General features: G+C 32.9%; 2 protein-coding genes across 3 annotated transcripts in view; both read right to left on the bottom strand.

The window, feature by feature from the left end:
* Nucleotides 1–27,198, bottom strand: part of LOC139522641 (uncharacterized) — a 217,888-nt gene that overhangs the window by 58,396 nt on the left and 132,294 nt on the right. The window lies entirely within an intron of this gene.
* On the bottom strand, nucleotides 15–26,678 carry LOC139522738 (nephrin-like). 2 transcript variants are annotated; one of them, XM_071316245.1, is made up of 10 exons: nucleotides 26,403–26,678; nucleotides 19,015–19,299; nucleotides 13,854–14,135; nucleotides 11,750–12,061; nucleotides 8,046–8,336; nucleotides 7,142–7,267; nucleotides 3,925–3,955; nucleotides 2,085–2,161; nucleotides 894–992; nucleotides 15–162 (listed from the first exon to the last, which is right to left on the bottom strand). In XM_071316245.1, exons 1-10 carry the CDS (start codon nucleotides 26,650–26,652, stop codon nucleotides 110–112), a joined length of 1,806 nt encoding a protein of 601 aa, XP_071172346.1. In that variant the 5' UTR covers nucleotides 26,653–26,678; the 3' UTR covers nucleotides 15–109. The 2 variants fall into 2 exon arrangements, with proteins under 2 accessions (XP_071172346.1, XP_071172347.1); XM_071316246.1 differs by lacking the exon at nucleotides 8,046–8,336.

The following is a 27,198-nucleotide window of genomic DNA, read 5'->3' as shown; positions in this document are numbered from 1 at the left end:
CGAAACAGCATGATTTTATTTTTTTATTTATTTTACAAAGTGATATATAGTCTAATCATCATATGAGCGTCATATTTCAATATACTTCGAAATCAGTTCTTGAAAACATTCAAGCCTTTATATTAGCATACATTCCCTGGTTCGTATGTGTCTTGTCATTATCTGAAAATATATTTGAATTCAATGTAGCATTTATAGTCTATTCTGTTTATTCTTTCTTCACATTACATTTTTTTTATCAGTATGTGAAAGAAAAGAATCAGTTCAAAGATGGAAGGATGGATGGAGAGATGTTAAACGTCCAGGGGCATATTCAAATATATATTCAGGACGAGAACACGATAATGCGATATGAAAATAAATATAAATCCTGTTTTGTAATAGACCGACACGGTTTGTGAATATGTAAGGTGCTAGTGTACAAGGTAACAGTCCGCTGGAAACTATATTTGGCTACACGGGCACATTAGTTTGACTCCGACAGTACCACTCTATGCTCTCACTCTGTAATTAACGTGATAAGCGTAGAAACAGAAAATACCAATTTTGAAGTATTTGCATTGGTTTGACCGGGCTGTGTTTTAACCCAAGTCCTCACTACTTGGATGGTTTGTTTTTATTCAGCCTTATAGGAAAACTATAATGAACGAACGTATAATGGACGAGTCTTTGGCGCGCTTTGACAGTATTAATTTACACAAAGAAAAAGTTAAATAACAAAACAAAAAAGAACTCCGAGGAAGATTCTATACGGAAACTCTCCTATCAAACGAAAAAATCAAAAGCTCAGACACACCAAACTAATGTGTTTCTCCTGTTTTATTCTTTCAAAGAAATTGATATTAATATGTATAGTATATATAGTACTGATTTTAATACACGTTATTGCTCACCACTTTTCATGTTGTCAATATTGTGGTACACCGTCACATCAGGTGTAATTGCACATTCTTCATAATCCTTAGTGGTGTTCTCTTGAAGAGGTCTTGAATCTGCAAATTGAAATGAATGTGTTTTAAGGAACAAACATTTTACTATATGGTGTATAGCTGTAAATTTTCTTTCAACAATACATCAACGATTATAGATATAGATTTTATTTACATGCAGTTGACACATATAGTCAAAATACTAAAGTACTGAACATCGGATGGCCACAAGTTCTTCTGGATGGTCACAATCACTTGTCTTTGAAAAGAAATCACATCTCTATACCCGAAAGCGAGGGAAATGTACAGAGATATATTTTTTTTCGGTGATAAGTTCGTGCGTGGATGATGAATAAATGACAACCTCACCGTAATGACTATTATATTGTAGTGATACAAATCAGTATACTCTGGTTTGTTGTTATATATTATATTAATATTAGTATATACCAATTACATGTATACATCATTCTATTCTCATCCATTTGTATATCTTTCTATTCTACTATTCTAATAATAGTGCAGTGCATGTGCATGGTTGACACATTTCTGCGACATTCTTTTTGATGCGTTAACACAATTTTTCATTTTTCAAACGTGTGCATAGTTATTAAATGATCTTTTTTTTTACTTATATATATATTTCTAACTACAAAACATTTTCATATCATTACTTTATTTTCTAAAATTTATATTTATGAGTATTCATTGAAGAAATGAATTTATAACAAGCGACAAGGAATGTTATTTTGCACTCGATACTGTCCGCGTATTCATAGATCGGTTAGCAGTCATTAACGAACGTTACGTAAGTAGAAACCTATGTGGCAAAACTACATTGTAATGCCATCACGGTCGTCGCGATTCAAAAATACGTTGCCAAATACTATCATTCAAATTCAAATATTGCGTGGTAAAAATTCTAGTATATGAGAATAGAAGTGCAGTGCTTTTTGTATTAAAGATGCTGACGGAAATATTCCAGCTATGCCCTGACATAAATGTGAAATAATTCATAACACTTCAAGTATCAATTACAACCATGTTTGATACCAACGCCATTTTTACTGAAATACACATTTGAACTTATCTTTTAATCTGAATCGTCACGAACAAAGTAAAACTATATAATAAGATATTAAGAAAACCACATACCAGTATTAGATGGCAATGTAGAATATTCATCTGTAAACGCCGGATTGGTTCTCTGTATATTTGTATATTCATCAGATCTAATTACCAGATATATTTTTATTATTAGTATTCTATGGTATAGTTTCGTATTATCCATATTTGTTACTTTTTGAAATACAAGAACAGATAAAAAGAGTTCGATCCCTTTCAAAACTGTTTTTACAAAATGAATTACCGTTGACGTATCACAAAATAATTTCTTTATACGAATCGAAATTCGTAAATCTAACATTTGCCTCAAAACAGAATGTACGTGCATATACAGTTGTTAGTTATAAATAAAGGAAGCAGTAGTATACCGCTGTTCAAAACTCATAAATCCATGGACAAAAAACAAAATCGGGATAACAAACTAAAACCGAGGGAAACGCATTAAATATAAGAGGAGAACAACGACATAACACTAAAATGTAACACATATAGACAAAATCCCACGAGAATAACAAATATAACATATATATATAACATCAAAACCAAATACATGAATTTGGGATAGACAAGTACCGTGACACGTCTTATCGCAATGTGAATTTACACTCAAAAATAAGAGAAAACAAACGACACAACGTTATAATGTAATACACACAGAAACGAACTATAATATAACAATGACCATATTCCTGACTTGGTACAGGGCATTTTTAAAGGAAAAAATGGTGGGTTGAACCTGGTTTTGTGGCATGCCAAACCTCGCAGAAGACGCCAGAAGAGTATTTTGTCCACACAAGACCTATGTGTGACGCACAGATACAAAAGTTTGAAAGCCGAAACGAGTACAAAGTTGAACAGCATCGAGGACCAAAAGATCAAAAAGGTTGTGCCAAAAACGGCAAGGGTTTTCTGTTAAGTTACCAGAAAATCCCTATAATTTAGAGTAATTTATACTTTTGCAAACAGTAAATTTAATAAAATGAATATTCAAAAGATGTACATGATAAAGCTGAAGTATTAACTAATTACAGGAAACAACTGAAATACGTTTACATAACCAGACATTTGAAACACAAAAGTAGACACATCCGAATACGTTTAAACCTCTACGCCAAGTGACGTCCTATTTGAAACTGAAAAATGACGAAAAAATGACGTCATTTGAATAAGTAAAACAGAGCATCAAAAAATGAAAAATGACGTCACATAAGAATGAATAAGATAGAATTAGGATTAATTTAAGATTATATATTTGAACTAAATACTGATATTGCATTTAATAACAAAGCACATTTTAATTCTTATTAATATAAAACTGAGGTAGCAATTAACTATATTATAAAACTATGTCAGGTTTGTTATGAATCTAACTTCAAACGTAAAATATCGTACTGATTACTTTGAACGAAATCAAATCTGATAAATGAAAGCGGTGATTAATTTTCTTTACCATAACACATAAATATAATAGAAAAGACGTCAACACATTTGACAAAATCCGATGAGAATTACAAATATAACATTAAACATTAAACGGTAGTCTGAGAACCTATTTGATTGTATATTCAAACTGGTTTCACGCAGTTTAAAAATGGTTAATTTATGGGATAACTGTATTGTATTTTAAGCTTAGCCTTCGTCAAACGTAGATTTTACTGTCGCAAATTGAGTTTACATAGCGATGCACACAGTTCAGTTAAACAAACAAAAGTATGATGGCAACTTAATTTTTAAATGTTAACGTGCTATCTAAATATATAGGTTGTCATCTTTTTCATCACATATGGAAATTTGTCCTTCTTTTTAAAACTGCAACAAAAAAATAAATATTCGGTTTTATCTATAGTCAAGATCATAAAAAAAAACTTACTTGGAGGATCGTACATTCTTCGTTTTCAAACCTGAAAGAAATAAGAAATATTAATAATTGCGCTGAACCTTCTGTTTGATAAAAGTCTACACGATTTTGACTCTCTAACCTACGCGTCATGAAATTTTCATAAAACAAAGTACTTTTATCTTACCAAATGGTCTTTTAAAAAAACTCTATGCAAAGTTATTTACTGCAACTAATATAAAATGTTCTTCTATAATGGAAAAGGTAAATATTATCTGTGTGGGAGGCCGTCCAAGGTTTCAAATGTATGTTTTACTGTATGTTATACAGCCATTTACGAAAAAGGGGAAAGAAGTCAAACAGTAAACTACCGCCCCATATCTATGTTGAACGAAACTTTTCCATCGAATTTGAGATAAAGAATACAACAGATACAGTTTAATCTGCCTCATATCTTGACTTCCATCTAGACATTGACAATGAGGGTAAGTTGAAAACAAAACTTTACGACAAAAGAGATAATTCAAGCTTCCCAATTGTAAACCTTTCATTTCCATGAAGCAACATCTTTCAGCAGCGTCTGAAGCCGAAGTTTTGTTTTATCCCAGTTGATACGATATATTTTAGGGTTTGTATTTCATATCATGATTTCCTTGATAGAGGAATGCTACATAGTAGGAATCTATTAAAACGAGAGTTACAAGTGGCCATCACGAGTTGTTTGAGCCTTATGGAATATCCGTTTCACAGATAATAACGGATGTGTTCCTATGTTGTAACACCATTTCAGTACCCTTTTTGCCAGAATGAGATATACCGAATTAGACTTATTACCAGTTTGAAATAGCATGAGCAACACGAAGGATGCCACAGGTATCTTCTCCCTCTTTTACTACCGCTGGGTCGATGTGTGTGCTGGTGTACATTTTGTGCCCGATGTCATCCTCCGCCCAGTAGCATTATATGCATGACTATAATAATATGAAACAGAATACTGGATCGGAACTCGATCAGTATTAAAAGGTTAGACACAGACCTCATCTTGGACAAGGTGTCGTAAAATACGGCAGGTGTCCTCTCATCACCGGGCATGGTGCTGTCAATTCACATAAATAATTTGTTTAATTCTGGAATATGATTTTTAAGATTAATAAATAATTTTCCAATATAAAAAATAGTGAATCAATTTCCAACGGTTTCCAATAACCTTATCACAAAGTACTCAAAACCAGTTCAACTTCTGGTGAAATTTATAATCAAAACTGAATAGCTGGATAATACAGAACCTAATGTTAAATATATACGTTGGAAGTACTTGATAAATTGCATGCTTATATTGGTGATTTTGAATCTGTTCAAAGTTTTGATTTTTCTACACTGTATACCACATTGCCTCACATTCTCATTAAGAAAAAATTCACACACCTAATTAAATGGGCATTCAAAAAATCAGAATGTGAATATATATGTTCAAACTCTTTTAGGTCATTTTTTAGTAGCAATAAACAAAAAAACTATGTTAATTGGACATGCTTTGATACTATATATGCCCTTGAATTTTTACTAGATAACATTTTTGTTCGCTTTGGGGATTCCGTATATCGTCAGATTATCGGAATTCCAATGGGGACTAACTGTGCACCACTTATTGCGGACCTTTTTTTGTATTGTTATGAGTTACAATTTATGACAAAAATAAGCAAAGACCCATCGAAACAACATCTGATAAACAAATTTAATAATACTTTTAGATATTTGGATGATATTTTGGCTCTCAATAATGACGACTTCGGTATGTATATTAATGAAATTTATCCTGTTGAACTTACTTTAAATAAAGCTAATACTAACAATGACCACTGCCCTTTTCTCGATCTTGATATCTTTATCACTAATGGAAAGCTGAATACTAAAATTTATGATAAAAGGGATGATTTTTCATTTCCTATCGTTAATTATCCGTTTTTAGATGGTGACGTTCCCTTGTCACCATCTTACGGTGTTTATATATCTCAACTTGTACGATTCGCTCGTGTATGTAACAATGTTTTAGATTTTAACGAGAGAAATTTATGTATTACTGAAAAATTATTACACCAGGGTTTTCGATATCACAAACTAGTCAAAACATTTACTAAATTTTATCATCGGTATAAAGACATCATTCGTAAATATAGCTCAACATGCAGACTTCTAATACGTTCAGGTATTTCACATCCAATTTTTTATGGAAATATTCTTTATAAAGCACAAAGATGTCAGTATTCACCTCAGAAACTTACAAAACCTTTGAATAGACTTATTAAGAAGGAATATAATTACGATACTGTTGTCAAGTCATTAAAGATTGCATATTTTGGCGTTAATATTGAGTCACTGATAAGGTCTTTCATTATCACTGGACTAGTATATATTTGTTTGGGGGCCAGCTGAGGGACGCCTCCGGGTGCGGGAGTTTCTCGCTACATTGAAGACCTGTTGGTGACCCTCTGCTGTTGTTTTTTATTTGGTCGGGTTAACGTTGTTGTATCTTTGACACATTCCCCATTTCCATTCTCAATTTTATTTGCATCGGAACTAAACACATGTATTCTAAAAACAGTTGTTGGCATGACACGGGTTATGTTCTTCTCATATATGTTATGATGGTATGATACTAAACCCCTAACGGGAAGGATTGTGCCTGATGTTCATATGATGAAATCATAATCTTTCAGTCAGTTTAATTGAAGTCTGGAGCTGGCATGTCAGTTAACTGCTAGTAGTCTGTTGTTATTTATGTATTATTGTCATTTTGTTTATTTTCTCTGGTTACATCTTCTGACATCAGACTCGGACTTCTTTTGAACTGAATTTTAATGTGCGTATTGTTAGGCGTTTACTTTTCTACATTGGTTAGAGGTATAGGTGGAGGGTTGAGATCTCACAAACATGTTTAACTCCGCCGCATTTTTGTGCCTGTCCCAAGTCAGTAGCCTCTGGCCTTTGTTAGTCTTGTATTATTTTAATTTTAGTTTCTTGTGTACAATTTGGAAATTAGTATGGCGTTCATTATTACTGGACTAGTATATATTTGTTTAGGGGCCAGCTGAAGGACGCCTCCGGGTGCGGAAATTTCTCGCTACATTGAAGACCTGTTGGTGACCCTCTGTTGTTGTTTTTTAATTGGTCGGGTTGTTGTCTCTTTGACACATTCCCCATTTTCATTCTCAATTTTATGTGTCTTACGTGATAATATTATATAACTTACAATTGCGAATGATGATTCCAGTTGCTGGGATAAGGACTTCCAAACCAACAAATAAAGTTGCTATTCCTGCGCCAAACATGCCGGAATTTGTAATTGTTACTTCTTCAAAATCGTGATTTTTACAGTCTACGTAAGAGAATAAGATGAAACTGATGACATTTTAATAAAAAGCATGCAATGATCTTGTTCATTACAGATATCTCATCTGTAAATAAATATATCAGTAAGATAGTACCTACAGGTTCATTTAATCCTGTTTTTTTTGTTAATTTTAAGTCGTTCTCCATATATTAGTACATAGAACTCAATGTATGTATTAACTTGTAACACTTGTGACTTTTATTACGTGGGATAAACAATAGATACATTTAATATTTGGCTTAATTACCATCGTTCATAGTACAAAACTAACAAAATTGTACTTTCACAAGTGTCTTGCTCAAAGAAACATTATGTTGATAATGTCACTTTCTCTATCATTGAAGTCAACACAGAGTGTTACGCCACGGTGAGAAGGAGAAGAGAAAACTTTTTAATCCATCGGCTCCACACTGATAGTCTTAATGTAAAAGACGAAAAAGATGAAGGAAAGACAAAGAGTAATTGAGTACACGGCATCATCCGGTTTATCCTTTGATATTGGCCAATGAACCGTAGCAAACTTCTACCACCAATTTTGTAATTAATCTTTCACAATTAGCTGCAAAATTTATTTATCTACATCCAATTTAACTGGATAGATGCACTCATGATCAAGCTGGTCTAACGAAATATTTCGTTTATTTTTTATCGCATTGTAAATAATTTAAACATTCGGATATTAACATTCTAAATAGTGTGTTAAAAAAATTTGTTAAGCAATTCATTTTAACCTTATGTATATATGGGCAATAATATAGCTTACCAGTATCCGTAAAGCATTCCACGGTCTCATATGAGAACTCTCCAAGCAGACTAACAGATAGGACAGTGAAGTAATATTTTCTATCAGGATGTAAACCATTTACTGTATATACCATATGGTGTCGTGTTTCATTGCGAGGAATTCTATTTGTTGACATATTGTTTTTCCCTTTATATGTATATTGCACATAAAATTCCTCGGGATAGCCCTCGTTCAAGTTGGGTTTCCAGACAACAACTGCCGTCGTACTTTTGCATACAACGAAGACAAATGATTGAAATATGGATTGCCCTTTGAAATATAATTATATCTATTAAATATCTTAAAACGGTACAATACCATTTACAATGTTAAAATGTGAATAAATATGATTGACCCAGTCTTCATTATGTTTTTTTTTTACAAATTGACGAGTTAGTTTTTTACTTTACACGACGGATTAGAACCATACGTTTAAAGTATTATTGAATAGTTGATACATATATATATATATATGTACTGTAGTATGACGCTAGATTAAAACTGACGTGGAAAGGTAACACCCGGCCACCGAAAGCTTCATTTTTTATGAAGCCCAGGTGGTCGTGTGGTCTAGCGGGACGTCTAGAGTACAGGCGATTTGGTGTCACGATATCTCAGTAGCATGGGTTCGAATCCCGGCGAGGGAAGAACCAAAAATTTGCGAAAGCAAATTTACAGATCTAACATTGTTGGGTTGATGTTTAGACGAGTTGTATATATATATTGTATATAGATATATATATAATTGGTTTCAGGTTTACCTCTTGAAATTTTCACAATCAAAAGTTAGAAAAAGGAATTTTTGATAATAAGGTATTGAATAAAAAAAGACTTCATCTTCTGCATCAGTCGGCCGATATACTGCCGATTATATGACGTCGTTTTGCCTAAACATGAATACTGATTTTAAGATCCATATAAACAACACACTTGGTTGCTTATCTTCAGATGGATTGATTCATAAAATGGAAAAAAAACAAAAAATACTGACCTCAGAGGAAATCTATTCGGAAACTCCATAATCACATGGCAAAATCAAATGACAAAACATATAAAAAACGAATCGACAAGAACTGTCATATTCCTAACTTGGTACAGACATTTTCAAATGTAGAAAATGATGGATTAAACCTGGTTTTAAAGCGCTAAACCTCTCACTTTGATGACAGTCTCATAGAATTTCGTTATATTTACAATTATGCGTGAACTTAACAGACATAATAAATAAAATAGTCAAAATATGGGTACAGCAGTCATCATCGTGTAACAATTTTAAAAGGAACAATTTAACAGAACACAAAAACATCTATCTACAAACACATTCATTGATTCGCGTGTCTGACGTCAGCCAATTTTACACGTCACTTATATTTGTCGTTCAATGTATATACAAGCAATTTTAAAATTTCACATGGACAATGTTAGCATACAGGGTTAAAAAATCAAAAGTATGTAAGAATATATTTCAGAAATAGACCGCGATTTAAAATAGTCCAAAAGTTATATAGAATTTATAAGAATCCACAAATAGTTCATTTCACTATGCGATTGAATAATTTTGACGTTTGTGGTTCAACGTATTTTCTAATTCATAATATAGATATATCATAATGACATATAATAGAACAATATCATACTGATGGGATCTTTTAAAGTACAGAGTCACGTTTAAGAACCAAAGAAACACATAGTGTCGCATATACAAAACACACAGTCAACCAATGTATGTATATGTGTACGCAACTACACATGATGACACATAGCTCCTTGAAACTTTTATTACTGTCATACTAGGTAATATTGAATAATACAAATATCGAGTTCCGAAATTAATGCAACCGGGAAAGCCAATCATACTGACAAAACGCTCAACTTAATCAACCTATAGATCCACTGGGAAGCAACTGTGTCGGGTTAAAACTGTATTTAAAAGTAGATGAAACTCTTTTTTGAACGACAGTTTTATATACATGATAATGTGTCTAAAAATCAAAATTACGGAAACAACACAAACAAGTATAATTGGTCAATGCAGCAATGATTGAACAATTCGTCAATAATATGCAATATCACTAAATGTAATGATCCAGACAAACACACAATAAAATCTAACAAAGACGGTTACATAAAAAGATGAGGTATTGATAGTGAAGATAGTCTCGAACATTATTGTACATTATAACGATATATACACTCTCTCGATAATGTTCAAATAAGTAAAGCTTTAATACAAGTCATGGCGTTGTCCGTTTATTCGATCTATGAGTTTGACTGTCCCTTTGGTATCTTTTGTCCCTCTTTCTTTAAATACAAGGACACAGAGATATAAAAAAAGGCTTTAAACAGTTTATGCGTTCATAGCACCTTTTCTAAATAAAATTAGTAAAACATTATTAGACTTTCAACTTGCGAGAGAGAAAAACAAATGTACCTTGAAACTTTAATGGAATTTAACTGTGTGATATTTACAATTTGGTTTACAGACATAAATTAGGACTTGTTCTTGTTTAAATAGTTTTACATTTGTGAGGTGACTAGCAAATTGTTTGCTGCATATATATATAAGAATCTTTTACACGATATAATTAACGTCTCCTCGAAGACGTTATTAAGAATTGAACGATGGACAGTCTGCGGACTGAATGCTTCTTACTACCTGATTGGAAAAGAGGGACGAAAGATACCAAAGGGACAGTCAAACTCATAAATCTAAAACAAACTGACAACGCCATGGCTAAAAATGAAAAAGACAAACAGAAAACAATAGTACACATGACACAACATAGAAAACTAAAGAATGAACAACACGAACCCCACCAAAAACTAGGGGTGATCTCAGGTGCTCCGAAAGGGTAAGCAGATCCTGCTCCACATGTGGCACCCGTCGTGTTGCTTATGTGATTACAAATCCGGTAAATAGTCTAATTCGGTAGGTCACATTCATGAAAGGGAAGGGGATTGTAGTTACGACGTAAAGAACATATCCGATATCATTTGTGAAACGGTTATTCCATAACGGTCAACCAACTCGTGATGGCGTCCGTAAAATTTACGAAGGGATGATTTCAACTTCACCATTTGGAACTCTTGGTTTAATAGCTTCCTTGTGGAAGATATTTCTAAGACGTGAATAATTAAAGTCCGTTGATTGGTTTAGACAATCCAAACCTAGTAAATGCCTTTCAATCCCGTAGAGTATCGGATCTTTACTTTCTATTTTATCAATTAGATTTTGCCTGGTCACGAATCATGCATATTGTTACACATGTTACTTTTATCTATAAACCTCTGAAGTTTTGTAAACTCATACATGGATGTTTCACATGCAACACAGTCGCTTACTGTTTATACATTCTATACACGAAAAACATAACAAAACTTGCAGAACAATCGTGGTTATGATGTTTCATGATGAGAGAATAAATCGTTTGACAAATAAGTAAAGCATTTACAACCATGATTTGAAGGATTAGAACGATAAGGACCTTATTTGACACACAACTTTAAACGATATACTGCTTCGTAACGTGTGTGGTAAAATTTGTTGCTTGATATGCAAGGCTATACTGAATGACTTAATCTACAAAGCGAGAACACTTTCCTTTTTCATCACCTAAGAGACGACTAGCTTCTTTGAAAAGCTATAACTTGTTACAAAACATGCAGTCAATGCATTTACATACCTTTTTCTACAACACTAAATTTGCGACGAAAAATACCAACTACGTTTGAAGCTGTAAATGTATATTCACCGAACATGTGCCTTTTCAAATGTTCTATTGATATATTAGATGAACTAGATAATCCATCAGTGGTACTTGTAGAATTAATGGCACTATTGTTGCAAACGTCGATGTTCTCCTGTGCTACAAATGTCCATTTTATCATTGGATATGGATTGCTCTTCACTGAAATTGTTATGAACAGATGATAATTTTCTAATATTGTTATGTACGACGGTGAGATGTATCTTGCAGTGTCTAGGAAAGGTTTATCTAAAAACAAAATATAAAAATATACAACTATGTTTCATTTTTATTTCAAAATCTATATTTGAGCTTGATTCACTATTTTGTACTTGAATGTATCAAGCAGCGGACGAAGGACGATGTATGTATATGCAGAGGTAGATAACAAATAGATTAAGGTGTTAAAACTTATTCCGTAGTATACCCATGCCCCATTGATTTAATTTTTCTTTACTTAAAGCATCAGTCTCAATCGTTCATAAAAGGATAAACTAGTGACGTTATTTTGATTGGAGATCTTGTGGTACAAACCAAGAGGCTCAATAAGGATATATAAAGGCAACAGTAGTATACCGCTGTTCAAAACTCATAAATCCATGGACAAAAAACAAAATCGGGGTAACAAACTAAAACCGAGGGAAAAGCATTAAATATAAGAGGAGAACAACGACATAACACTAAAATGTAACACACATAGACAAAATCCCACGAGAATAACAAATATAACATATATATATATAACATCAAAACCAAATACATGAATTTGGGATAGACAAGTACCGTGACACGTCTTATCGCAATGTTAATTTACACTCAAAAATAAGAGAAAACAAACGACACGAAGTTAATAATGTAATACACACAGAAACGAACTATAATATAACAATGGCCATATTCCTGACTTGGTACAGGGCATTTTTAAAGGAAAAAATGGTGGGTTGAACCTGGTTTTGTGGCATGCCAAACCTCGCACTTTTATGGCCATGTGAAATATAACATCAAAATGACAACACAGGACTACAATATAAATAAATTGGAGAACACAATTGACAAAGAATCACACGAACAACAGCCAACAAAAGGCAACAAGTTCAAAATTTTAATACGCCAGAAGTGTATTTTGTCCACACAAGACCTACGTGTGACGCCCAGATACAAAAGTTTGAAAGCCGAAACGAGTACAAAGTTGAACAGCATCGAGGACCAAAAGATCAAAAAGGTTGTGTCAAAAACGGCAAGGGTTTTCTGTTAGTTACCAGAAAATCCCTATAATTAAGAATAATTTATACTTTTGCAAACAGTAAATTTTATAAAATGAATATTCAAAAGATGTACATGATAAAACTGAAGTATTAACTAATTACAGGAAACAACTGAAATACATTTGAAACACAAAAGTAGACACATCCGAATAAGTTTAAACCTCTACGCCAAGTGACGTCCTATTTGAAACTGAAAAATGACGAAAAAATAACATCATTTGAATTGTAAAACAGATCATCAAAAAATGAAAAATGACGTCACATAAGAATGAATAAGATAGAATTAGGATTGATTTAAGATTATATATTTGAACTAAAAACTGATATTGCATTTAATAACAAAGCACATTTTATAATATAAAAGGTTATTCATTAACAAATTTGTACATTTAAATGAACATTATCGTAATCATGTCAGATTAGCAAAGTATAACCTAACATTGCTAGTTAAAATGCAGGTCAATGAATGCTATAAAAATGAAGTAATAAATATGATAAATTCGGATGAAAAATTGTAAAGGGATAGGTCAAAATCTTACAAAATCAAACGTTCTACTTTTAAGACCAACAGAAAAAATGATACTGTCATATTTCTGAATTGGATCAGGCGTTTTGTAATATAAGGATCGGTTTGTATTAGAAATGTTCTGTAATTTGTTGGATATAGACTTACAAATATTAGTAAAGACCATTTTACCTTCTTTTTAAAGAAAAAAAAGCAGAATATCAGAGGTCCCACACACAAAATTCACAAAAATAATATAGGTTAAACTTACAGTAGACAACTAAAGTATGCTGTATAGTTGGATTGTATGATGAAATAATGTGTGTTGCTATACACGAGCATACTTTGTTGTTGTCACTTTTGTCCACAAAAATTTCGACACTATAGGATGCCGTGTTTCCTGTTGTAAGGTTTTTTAGGGTTCCAGTACAGTTCCAGGACAATACGGGTAGAGGATTACCGCCATATATCGAACATACTAGTTGCATTGTATTTCCAGAAATAATACCGCCAGTAGGCATCTGTTGTATAATCGGGATATTGTCAGGAACATCTGGAATGAAAACATTAGAAACATATTTCTAATTAGGATGATCAAAAACTAATTTCTAAGCTTCTAGTTTGATTTTGTGTCCTTGCTTTTTTTTTTCGAAAAATTGTTTTTTGAGATTTAAGAATAAAACTGACCGGCATAGGTGTTAAACGCCTCAAAATAATTAAGAGGTATTCGTAGTTTGTAATGTTTGGTTTGGTTTATTTCTGAAGAAGATAAAATCCGAAAAATTTTGACGAAAGTACCAAATTTATCAAAAGTAATTTTCATTCACATATGTTTTCAGTTTTCACTTTTCCATATCCCTTGTATATGGATGAGGCTGAGTAACAACGTTAACATTGCCAATTTTCGGCACCAGATGCGCCTTTTAACAATAAATGCCTCTTTAGTGATTATCGAGGCCAAAATATTTGATTATCAAAAGCTTATCAAAAGATGGTTCTATCATCCATAAAGGTACAAAAAGTATAATTATAGCCAAAGCTGGGCAAGGGATCAGAATTTTGCATGAAAGAGATACATTCCTTAATTTAAAATTATTTCTAACATTTTGTAACAGCAAAACTTAATTTTAAAAAAAATGTGTTCGTACGCGTGGTATTACCGAACTACATGCTACTGGGTCAGTCATATCCTCAGGGACTAACTATCAGTACAGCGGCAGAGTCATTGGCTCAGTGGTAGTAATAACATAAACGGTACCAATTTTGATTCGCCAGATATGCATTTCGACAATGCTCGAGGCCGACATATTTGAAAATCAAAAGTTTCTTAAAATGATGAAGAGCTATTATCCCAAAGCTACAACAAGTATAGTCAAAGTCATGCAAGGAATTGGAATTTTGCATAAGGGAGATACATTCCTTTTTTTTTTTTTTTTTTTACATTTTGTTACTGTAAAATTTAATGTAAAAACAATCAGTCTTTTCATGCCAGTTCCTAGGTGCTGGCTACAGGGATAGCGATACCATTAGAGACTAACAGAAGCATCGACCGAATGGAATTAATGAAATTTATAGTACCAATATATCTGAATCAGATGCGCATTTTGACAATAAATGTCTGTTCAAAAATGCCCGAGGTCAAAATATTTAAAAATTGAGGATTCCATGTGTTTTTGGTGTCAGCTCCTGGTAGTCCTACCCTGGTAAAAGGTCAAATTTGTTGAGGAATGATATCAAATATTTGCAAGTGTGGTATAATATATTAAATAAAGGCAACAGTAGTATACCTCTGTTCAAAACTCATAAAACCATGGACAAAAAACAAAATCGGGTTAACAAAAAACTAAAACCGAGGGAAACGCATTAAATATAAGAGGAGAACAACGACATAACACTAAAATGTAACACACATAGACAAAATCCCACGAGAATAACAAATATAACATATATATATAACATCAAAACCAAATACATGAATTTGGGATAGACAAGTACCGTGACACGTCTTATCGCAATGTGAATTTACACTCAAAAATAAGAGAAAACAAACGACACAACGTTATGATGTAATACACACAGAAACGAACTATATTATAACAATGGCCATATTCCTGACTTGGTACAGGGCATTTTTAAAGGAAAAAATGGTGGGATGAACCTGGTTTTGTGGCATGCCAAACCTCGCACTTTTATGGCCATGTGAAATATAACATCAAAATGACAACACAGGACTACAATATAAATAAAATGGAGAACACAATTGACAAAGAATCACACGAACAACAGCCAACAAAAGGCAACAAGTTCAAAATTTTAATACGCCAGAAGTGTATTTTGTCCACACAAGACCTACGTGTGACGCCCAGATACAAAAGTTTGAAAGCCGAAACGAGTACAAAGTTGAACAGCATCGAGGACCAACAGATCAAAAAGGTTGTGCCAAAAGCAGCAAGGGTTTTCTGTTAGTTACCAGAAAATCCCTATAATTTAGAATAATTTATACTTTTGCAAACAGTAAATTTTATAAAATGAATATTCAAAAGATGTACATGATAAAACTGAAGTATTAACTAATTACAAGAAACAACTGAAATACATTTATATTAACTATAAAATCATAGGGAAAAATCATGCTACTTTTAAATTGACATCTTTCCAATAATCCATACAAGTGTTTCGTATATTTCTAATGTGGTCCTGTAAATGTTTAACAATTTTGAATTCTTTAAGAATGACATGTATATGTTGTTGTGTCAAGAAAGAAAGCCCCAAGCAACATCGTGTTCATGTAGCATGTAAAACAGTTATCGGTTTGTTTAAGTATCCATTGGAATTTCAACCAATAATGAAAAAGTTGATTTTCCTTCGCTGTATTGAATACCTCAATTACATATGTCACCTAACATACGATCTTATATGACTGGGTCTAATTAGAGCTCCACAAAAACTTTTTGTCAGAACAATGAAAATCACTGTTAACGTATCTGCAAACAAAACCGGGTTTCATTGTTATATGTGGTATCCCTTCGAAAAGTAACTACAACTATGACCCACTTTTATCTCGTTTTACCAATTTTGTCTGTTTGTTTTATTCACACAATGTTGTCAATATGCTGGAATATTATATGACAGTCATACCCGTGAGAGTTTTAGATTGTTATAAAACCAGGTTTAATCCACCATTTTCTACAAAAGAAAATGGCTGTGCCAAGTCAGGAATATGACAGTTGTTATCAATTCTTTTGATGAGTTTGAGCTTTTGATTTTGCAACTTAATTAAGGAGTTTGAAATATAGTATCTTTGTGATTTAACCTTTTACTCAAATGAAACATCAGGGAACGAAATTTATCACCTCATCCTACCTAAATGAGATACACGACGGATGCAACTTGTCGAGAATGATCTGTTCACTTTTCTGGGGCACCTTAAATTTCCCATATGTTTGAAATGAAGATTCGTGTTGTTCTTGGTTCGGTTTTCAGAGCTGTACTTTGTGCTGTGTATTTTTTTTTTTTTTCACATTTGCGTTGCTTCTACCAAAAAAACATCTTGTATATCATTTGTCATGAAATAAATTTATTTACTTTCAAAATCTCTCATTCGGTCAAGTTTTAGGGTTATAAGTCCTATATGATCGATAGTTTCCGAAATTTGATTTTTTGTTAGGATCTAATAAGAGTCCATTATGATATGAGCGTCACTGATGAGTCTTATGAAGACGAAACGCGCGTCTGGCGTACTACATTATAATCCTGGTACCTTTGATAACTTTTTACACCACTGTGTCGATGCCACTGCTGGTGGACGTGTCGTCCCCAAGGGTATCCCTAGTCCAGTCCACTTCGGTGTAGACATGAATATCATTTGAGTGTCTTTTTATATAAATTTTCTGTTAACAAAACTTTGAATTTTTCGAAAAACTAAGGATTTTCTTATCCCAAGCATGGATTACCTCAATGCTCTTCAACTTTGTACTTTTTTGGCTTTATAAATATTTTGATACAAGCGTCACTGATGAGTCTTATGAAGACGAAACACGCGTCTGGTGTAATAAATTATAATCCTGGTACCTTTGATAACTATGTACACCACTGGGTCGATGCCACTGCTGGTGGGCGTTTCGTCCTCGAGTGTATCACCAGTCCAGTGGTCAACACTTCGGTGTTGACATGAATATCAATAAATCGGTCTTTTTTTTTATAAATTTCCTGTTAACAAAACTTTGAATTTTTCGAATAACTAAGGATTTTCCTATCCCAGGCATAGATTACCTTAGCCGTATTTGGCACAACTTTTTTAGAATTTTGGATCCTCAATGCACTTCAACTTTGTACTTGTTTAGCTTTATAGATATTTTGATATGAGCGTCACTGATAAGTCTTATGAAGACGAAACGCGCGTCTGGCGTACTAAATTATAATCCTGGTGCCTTTGATAACTATTTACCAAAACAAACTTATAAACATAGTTTAAAGGAGTTACACAGCGGTTGTCTATTGTTTGGTAGGTCTCAATGCAAAGTGTTAAAGAAATATATAAATCGAAGATATAGATAATTGCAACAGAAGACAAAAAAAAATCAACGAGAATTACATTTATTTTCTTTCAACGATCAAAATTAAAGAGCATTGAGGACCCAAAATTCCAAAAAAGTTGTGCCAGATACGGCTAAGGTAATCTATTTCTGGGATAAGAAAATCCTTTGTTTTTCGAAAAATTCAAAGTTATGTAACAGAAAATTTATAAAAATTACCATATAATTGATATGCATGCCAACACCGAAGAGCTGACTACTGGCTTGGTGATACTCTCAGTGATGAAACGTCCACCAGCAGTGGTATAGGCCTAGTGGTGTAAATACTTATCAAAGGTGTCAGGATTATAATTTATTTAATACGCCAGAGGCGCGTTTCGTCTACAAAAAACTAATCAGTGACGCTCTCAGAACAAAATAGTCATAAAGCCAAACAAGTTCAAAGTTAAAGAGCATTGAGGACCTAAAATTCTAAAAACAAATGTGCAAAATACGGTTAAGGTAATCTATTCCTTGGATGAGAAAATCCTCAGTTTTTCGAACAATTCAAAGTTTTGTAATAGGAAATTTTAAAAATGACCATATGAATGATATTCATGTAAACACCCAAGTGTTGACTACTGGGCTGGTGATACCCTCGATAACCGTTTTACATGTAATAATTGATGATCTTTTAACTTTTTCGTGGTTCTTTTTTTCTTTTCTTCAAATTTACGATTTATTCAAAGTTTAATAAATCACAAAATTACTTAAATGAATAAAACCACTTTTTCATACAATCATTGTTTTGAATTTTGTATTCAATCATTCAAAAACTGTTCGTTCTATGTCAAAGTGAAAAAAACAGCATCTAATTTAACTAAAACCCTGATTTTAACTTGATGTATAAATACTTACAGAACACAACCAACAAATGGTGTACAGATGGTCTGTATGATAAAACAGGATGATAGAAAACAGAACAGGTACATATCATGTTGTTGTTAGCTTTATTTACCGAAAACGCAACACTGTATGACGCTTCGCTTCCTTTTGTTTTGTTAGTCTTTATACCAGTACAGTTCCAAGACAGAACTGGTAATGGATTTCCTCCTGATACTGTACATGTTAACATCAAATTATCACCAGTGATTATATTCCCAGCAGGTATCTGTTGTATACTTGGTCCTGTATCAGGGGCATCTGAAAAAGATACAATATATTTTTCTACGGCAAAATTTGTAAAAACTATAGGCTTACTGTGAATAAGCTGTGGATGTGCGAAATTGGTGTTCATTTGGCTACTTTTGATGTAGCAAAGCGGTTTGATTTAATACCCAAAAAATACATTCATCATATATACTAGGATTTTGTACGGTAGACGCCTGCTTTAAAAGAATCACCAGTGACGTCCGAATAAAAAACATACTAAAGGGAAATGAAGTACGACATTTAAAAGACCAGGACAAAACAGTCATAATGGTTTTACCAAATGCAGCTTATGAAATGTATAACCATATTAATGATAATGCATGTCAACCCATAAAGTGCTGAGAACTAAGTTAAACTCTCGGGGAGGATGGGGGCTGCAGATTTTGTAAATAAGCACAGTATAGAGTAAAAATTGTAAACCAGACGCGTGTTTAAGACTTCAAATGACCCATCAGTGACGCTCGAATCGAAACCTACCTGATGTGTCAAATCGTAGTCATAAAATTGAGAATGGAAATGGGGAATGTGTTAAAGCGACAAAAACCCGACCATAGAGCAGCCAACAGCTGAAGGACACCAGTAGGTCTTCAATGTAGCGAAAATCCCCAGCACCCAGAGGCGTCCTTCAGCTGGCCCCTTAAAATATGTATACTAGTACAGTGAAAATGGACGTCATATTAAACCCCGAATCATACACAAGAAACTAAAATTATAAATCATATAAGACTAACAAAGGCCAGAGGCGCCTGACTTTGGACAGGCGCAAAATTGCGTCGGGGTTAAACATGTTTGTGAGATCTCAACCCGTCCCTTATACCTCTAGCCAATGTAGAAAAGTAAACGCATAACAATATGAACATTAAACTTCAGTTCAAGAGAAGTCCGAGTCCGATGTCAGAAGATGTAACAAAAAAAAATAAACAAAATGACAATAATACATAAATAACAACAGACGTCTAGCAGTTAACTGACATGCCAGCTCCAGACCTTAATTAAACTAATTCAAAGATTATGTCTTCATCATATGAATATCAGGCACAATCCCTCCCATTAGAGGTTTAGTTTCATACTATCATAAAATATATGAGAATAACATAACCCGTGTCATGCCAACAACTGTTTTTTTAATAAATGTGTTTAGTTCCGTTGCAAAGACCCTATAAGTGAATCAATATTAAAGCCAAAATATGCAATCTTTAATGACCTGACAACAGTATCGTAACTATATCCCTTCTTAATAAGTCTGTTTAAAGGTATTGTAAGCTTTTGAGGTGAAAACTGAACTGACAGTTTTGTACTATGTAAAGAATATTACCATAAAAGATTGGATGTGAAATACCTGAACGTATAAGATGTCTGCATGTTGAGTTATATATACGAATTATTTTCTTATACCGATGATAAAATTGAGTAAATATTTTGATTAGTTTGTGATATCAAAAACCTTGGTGTAATATTTTTTTCGGTAATACATAAATTTCTCACTCTAAAATCTAATACGTTGTTACATACACGAGCGAAGCGTTCAAGTTGAGATATATAAACACCATAAGATAGTGACAAGGGAACGTCACAATTTAAAATTGGATATTTAACGATAGGAAATGAAAAATCATCTCTTTTATCATAACTTTTTGTATTAAGCTTCCCGTTAATCATGTTAATGATATAGATATCAAGATCGAGGAAAGGGCAGTGGTCATTATTAGTATAAGCTTCATTTAAAGTAAAACAGGATAAATTTCCTTAGTATACATACTGAAGTCGCCATTACTGTGAGCCAACATATTATCCTAATATCTAAAAGTATTGTTAAATTTTTGCATCAAATGTTGTTTTGATGGGTTTTTGCTAATTTTAGTCATAAATTGTAACTCATAACAATACAAAAACAGGTTCGCAATAAGTGGTGCACAGTTAGTCTCCTTTGGAATTCAAATAACTTGACGATATACGGAATCCTCAAAGCGAACAAAAATGTTATCAAGTAAAAATTCAAGCACAAATATAGTATCAAAGTATGTCCAATTAACATAGTTCTTTTGTTTATTGCTACTAAAAACTGACCTAAAAGATTTTGAACGTATGTACTCGCATTCTGACTTTGTAAATGCCCAGCTTATTAGGGATCTGAATTTTTTCTTAATAAGAATATGAGGCAAAGTGGTATATAGGGTAGAAAAAACTTTGAACAGATTCAGAATCACCAATATTAGCATGCAATTTATCAAGTACTTCCAACGAGTTTTTGACACTCCAAAAATAATTAGTTCCACTATTTTCAAAGGCCTTATTTGAACAATTTATTATCAAATTTTGTATTGTACCCACTGTACTAGTAAGTAGAACAGACAATTTAGTAGTGGAACAGTGGCTTGAAGATGAAATAAATCTATATTTGTAAGGTTGTTTGTGTAGCTTCGGAAGCTAGTACATAGTTGAGACTTTCATTATATTTGGTTCTGCTTGTAAAGAAGTAGCTTAAAGTTTGTGTTTGTTACAGATGTGTTTTTTTCTGAAAATGAAGTCAGTTTGAATGTTGGTGAATTCGTGATGTCCTTTTGCAGAACCTCAATATAAAACTTACGTCAAACAATAATGATATTATTAGCAGCCTTATCAGCCGGGACAAAAACAAATTCCTTGACTAGTTCTTTTAGTTTATGTTTGATACGCAAAATAGGGGTTTTATGGTTGTTGTTAATAGTAAAATTTCTTTAAAATGTTATATACGAATATCAACTATCTTCATAACTGAATGAAAAAAAGAGTCCAAAGATTTTTTGTCAGCTTTTTCCCGTTTTACCCATTTCAAACAGTAAGTACGGAGTGAGTCGTGGGTGATATTACGACACTCATTCCAATTAATAATTGACGGGGGACGATATTTAGGTCCTTTACTGAGGACTGATTTTAACTCTTTGTTGCAAACGATGTTAAGGTCTGTTATGACATGGGAAACCGGGCCATACGTGTTTTCAGAATTCGTGCAATTACAGGACACAGGTGTATTTTCATTGATATTTACATCTTTACAAAATTGGCTTTAGTTAAACAAATATTTCCGGGAAGATTTCTTGTAAATAAAACAAATAAGAGGGAGTTCAGTATTATCAAAATATCCAGGAATTTGGTCTTTAACAGAATGGTCGTTAAAAATACCGGCAATATTTACAAAATCAAAACCTTTATTGACATACTTTATTTTTATAAAATGCTTTTCATGATCTTCAGGGGAAACAGTTTAGAATGACAGTATGCCATTATAATTTGAACAATTTCACACTTAGGACTGCAATATGAAATAGTGTTGCAATCCTCTAAAATTTTATTTTAATTATTTATAGGCAACCAACAGAGCTTGGTTAACAGATAATGTCTGCCGTTGTTTTTTTGAAATAGAAATAAGGTCCGAAATATTTGTATGGTTGGTCCGAATTTTTTTTTTTTTTTTTTTTTATTGCAATTTTTCTATGTCCATGAGAACGGTTTTAGAAGAGGGACGAACGATACCAAAGGACAGTCAAACTCATAAATCGAAAATAAACTGACAACGCCATGGCTAAAAATGAAAAAGACAAACAGACAATAGTACACATGACACAATATAGAAAACTAAAGAATAACCAACACGAACCCCACCAAAAACTAGGCGTGAAACTATATCCAAAATTTATAAACAGAATCGGTTCAAGATATAGTACCGATTCTCATGATATTGTGACAAATCTGGACTGTTGATTGTTATTATTCAATGTGTTATTAATTGTATTTAAACATATATTTATTTAAATATTGCGGGTGCTCAACTTCTCTGGAGTGCACAAACACTGATAAATGCATTTACTTTCATACTCATGATTTTAACCATTTATACTTTGTAAGCGATAAGGGCCAGTTTTATATTTTTATCTTGGTAATGTTTACCTATGAAATACTTTGATTATCCCGTCATATAGTGATTTATTTTAACAAATCTTGTCGGTAGATTCAACTTGTTTACACCTGTCATGACACCATTCTGTACTTTCACTTTGCGATCTCATATTATTATTTGTTTAAGTAAACACTTTATCAATGCAGATTAATTACGTATTTATTATGTTTGTGCTTCCCTTTTCATTAACATTGTCTAAATTTATGATAGAACAGGGTTTTCATTGATCTCGTTTAAGCATTATATCTAATGCGCAAAGGTGTGTTAATTTCACATAAGTTCATACGCCGTATTGAGAAAGGAATTTACTGTCCGTATAAAAACAGCATTATATAGAAATATTCTTTTAGTTTTATACGCTTTTAAACATAATTCGGGCAAGAAGGACAAAGTTAGGACAACTTAAGGTGGAAACTAACACTACAGGGAGATAACTCTGTAAAGTCAGCTAAACGTTTTAATTACGTTGTGTTGTAAAAGGAATATTAAGCTTCTCAATGATCAAAATTGGTGTTTGTCAAACTGCTATATAACCAGTGTAAATTTTGACAAAACGGTTGATTCAAAATTTTTGAAATTTTTATATTTTTGTTAAAGGGTCAAAGTAAATACTTAAACAAAATTTTATGAAAATTAAACGAGCCAAATTAATTTTAGTGAAAGTGTTAGGTACCACCTTAATAGTGTTTCCTTATTTAAGAAAAACGAATTCTGTTTGTCTTTATAAACGTTTCTAGCCAAAAGACATAAGCAACCTTGCTTTTGATTGGATGATTTGATGTTTACTCTTACGTCATCGTTTGTCCCAAAAGACATAAATAGGATCTTGAAGATAAACCTGGCATTCTGAATTCAGCTTTTGAACTGTTAACTACATTATATTGACCACCCAATGCAATGTTTTGACTGTTGAATGATTAATGTGTATTTGTTGTGTATTATATTGAAAGAAGAAATGAAAATACTGTTGAAATAAATATCATTGTAACATGTGTAATGTTTATTACAAATCTGTTTCTTTACACTGCCGTTGATTCCACTCCTCCCGAATGATGGTTATACAGTTTATATCAACCCTAGGTTTGTTACAATCTCATTATTAAGACCGAGAGGGTAGACTGTCTGTGATTTTTTAATCCAATTTATTTCAAATATTTTCCGTGATCGTACAAACTTTGATTGATATTTACCAGGCTGTGTATTTACTACGTATAAAGGTTGAACTGTTAAACATTTAATAGGATGACTGTGCTTCTTAAGATGTTGATAATTATCAACTCATCATAGATACCAGGACTAAATTTTGTAAGTATACGCCAGACGCGCATTTTGTCTACAAAAGACTCATCAGTGACGCTCGAATCCAAAAAAGTTAAAAAGGCAAAATACAGTACAATGTTGAAGAGCATCAAGGACCAAAATTCCTAAACATTTTGCCAAATACAGCTAAGGTAATCTATGCCTGAGGTACAAAAAGTCTTAGTTTTTCAAAAATTCAAAATTTTTTAAGCAATTAATTTATAAATATGACCATATCAATGATAATTCATGTCAGCACAAAAAAGTGCTGACTACTGGGCTGGTGATACCCTCGGGGGAATAAATCTCCGACAGCAGTGGCATCGACCCAGTGGTTGTGAATAAACTCATCATAGATACCAGGACTAAATTTGTATATATATATATGTCAACGCGCGTTTCGTCTACAAAAGACTCATCAGTGACGCTAGAATCCAAAAAGTTCAAATACAGTACGAAGTTGAAGAGCATTAAGGATCAAAATTCCTAAACGTTTTGCCAAATACAGCTAAGGTTCTAATGATACTTTTGAATTTATTTGGTCTTTTAAAACGATATAGGTGTTCTTGCGTGCGTTTAGATAAATATCGTCCAGTTTCACCTACGTACTAAATACCGCATCCCGGTTTGTTTCATATGAGTAAATAAATAATACTCTTTGTTTTTCTAGTTATATCAGTTTTAAAATTTAAAGAAAATGTGCGACCATTAAACATGGACCTTACCGTATTGTTGGTGGAAAGACGTGGATATGTAAGTCAGTTTTTGGCATGACACTTATCAATAGTAACCACGATTTGTATTGTTAAAAATGTTAGCGATGGTAGGATTTTTGGATAAGCGATTTTAAAGATTGAGACGTGATACCCTTTGAACGAGTTTAGTATTTAATATTTTTCCATTTCTAAGCCTCATATCTGTTTGGGGGACGTGGATTTATCAGAAAGGAGCAAAGACTGGCGCCCAGAATATGAACCAACACACAGTAAATTGAATAATGTGAAAATGAGAAAACTGTTCGGTTAAAGACGTCAAAGGCTTTTTGTCATAAATTACCCGACAAATTTAACAATCGATAGGGTATATCAATGTTCTGACTAACGTCTAACTAAATAGATGTATGGGGCTGAATATTAAAATACCACTTTTTGATAAATATTCCTAAAGTAATAAACACAGAGAGGTTCTAGCTCGGACACACACTCCAAAATCTAGTATAACATAAGAGCATAAACCTTAGGCACGGGGAAGCACTTTACTGTCTCCATACGGCATTAAAGACAAACTCTGTAAAAATAAAATTGAGAAAGGAAATGGGGAATGTGTCAAAGCGAAAAAAAAACAACCCTAGAGCAGTCAACAGCCAAAGGCCACCAATGGGTCTTAAATGTAGCGAGAAACTCCAGCACCAGGAGGCGTCCTTCAGCTGGCCCCTTAAAATATGTATACTAGTTCAGTGATAATGGACGTCATACTAAACTCCGAATTATACACAAGACACTAAAATTAAAAATCATACAAGATTAACAAAGGCAAGAGGCTCCTAACTTGGGACATGCGCAAAATGGGGCGGGGTTAAACATGTTTTTGGAGGATGACCTTTACGTTGAAGAATAAAAGCCACAGACAATCATGTGAGTCACCAATTTTTAAATTCTATGCGTATCTTACAAAACAAAGTAGGGATCTTTTAACCTTCAAAGTTATTACGTGTTAACAAAACTGACATATGACACTGTCAATATACACAGCTTAGAAATTTTCTTCGATATCTATGTTTTTCAAGAGAAAAAAAACAGAATACAAAAGAGAGCCTCCACACACAAAATTTCACAAACGTAATATTAGTTTAACTTACAGTGAACAATCAAAGTATGCTGAATAATTGGATTGTATAGTGAAATAATGTGTGTGGCTATACACGAGCACACTTTGTTGTTGTCACTTTTGTCCACAATAAATTCGACACTATAGGATGCCATGATTCCTGTTGTAAGGTTTTTTAGGGTTCCAATACAGTTCCAGGACAATATGGGTAGAGGATTACCGCCATATGTTGAACATGCTAGTTGCACTTTATTTCCAGAAATAATACCGCCGGTAGGCATCTGTTGTATAATCGGGACCTTTTCAGGAACATCTGGAATGAAAACATTGGAAACATATTTCTGATTAATATGATCAAAAACTAATTTCTATGCTACTTGTTTGATTTTGTGTCCTTTTTTGTTTTGTATTTGAAAAGGTTGTTTTATGCGATATAAGTAAATACATACCGGTATAAGGACTTGAGGCCTCAAAATTATTTAGAGGTTTTAGTAGTTTGAAATGTTTGGGTTTGAGCGTTTCGGGTGAAGATAAATCAAGGAAAATAATTTGATATGTTTCCAATGTGGTCCTTTAAATGTAAAACACTTATGAATTTGTTAACAATGACTCTTATATTTGATACGTTTCCCTCAGTTTTAGTTTTTAACCCGGATTCGTTTTTTCTCTATTGATTTATGTATTTCGAATAGCGGTATACTACTGTTGCCTTTATTTACACTACAAACCATTAAAAGTCTGAAATGGCCTATATCTGTACTCGACTGTACTGATTTTTACTCGACCAGTCTGAATTCGTCTGTGATTTACTTGATAATACTCGACTG

Source organism: Mytilus edulis, chromosome 5 (genome assembly GCF_963676685.1).
Source record: "Mytilus edulis chromosome 5, xbMytEdul2.2, whole genome shotgun sequence".
Lineage (NCBI taxonomy): Eukaryota > Metazoa > Mollusca > Bivalvia > Mytilida > Mytilidae > Mytilus > Mytilus edulis.
Note: the sequence above shows the minus strand (reverse complement) of the source record. Positions and strands in the feature narration are given on the sequence as shown.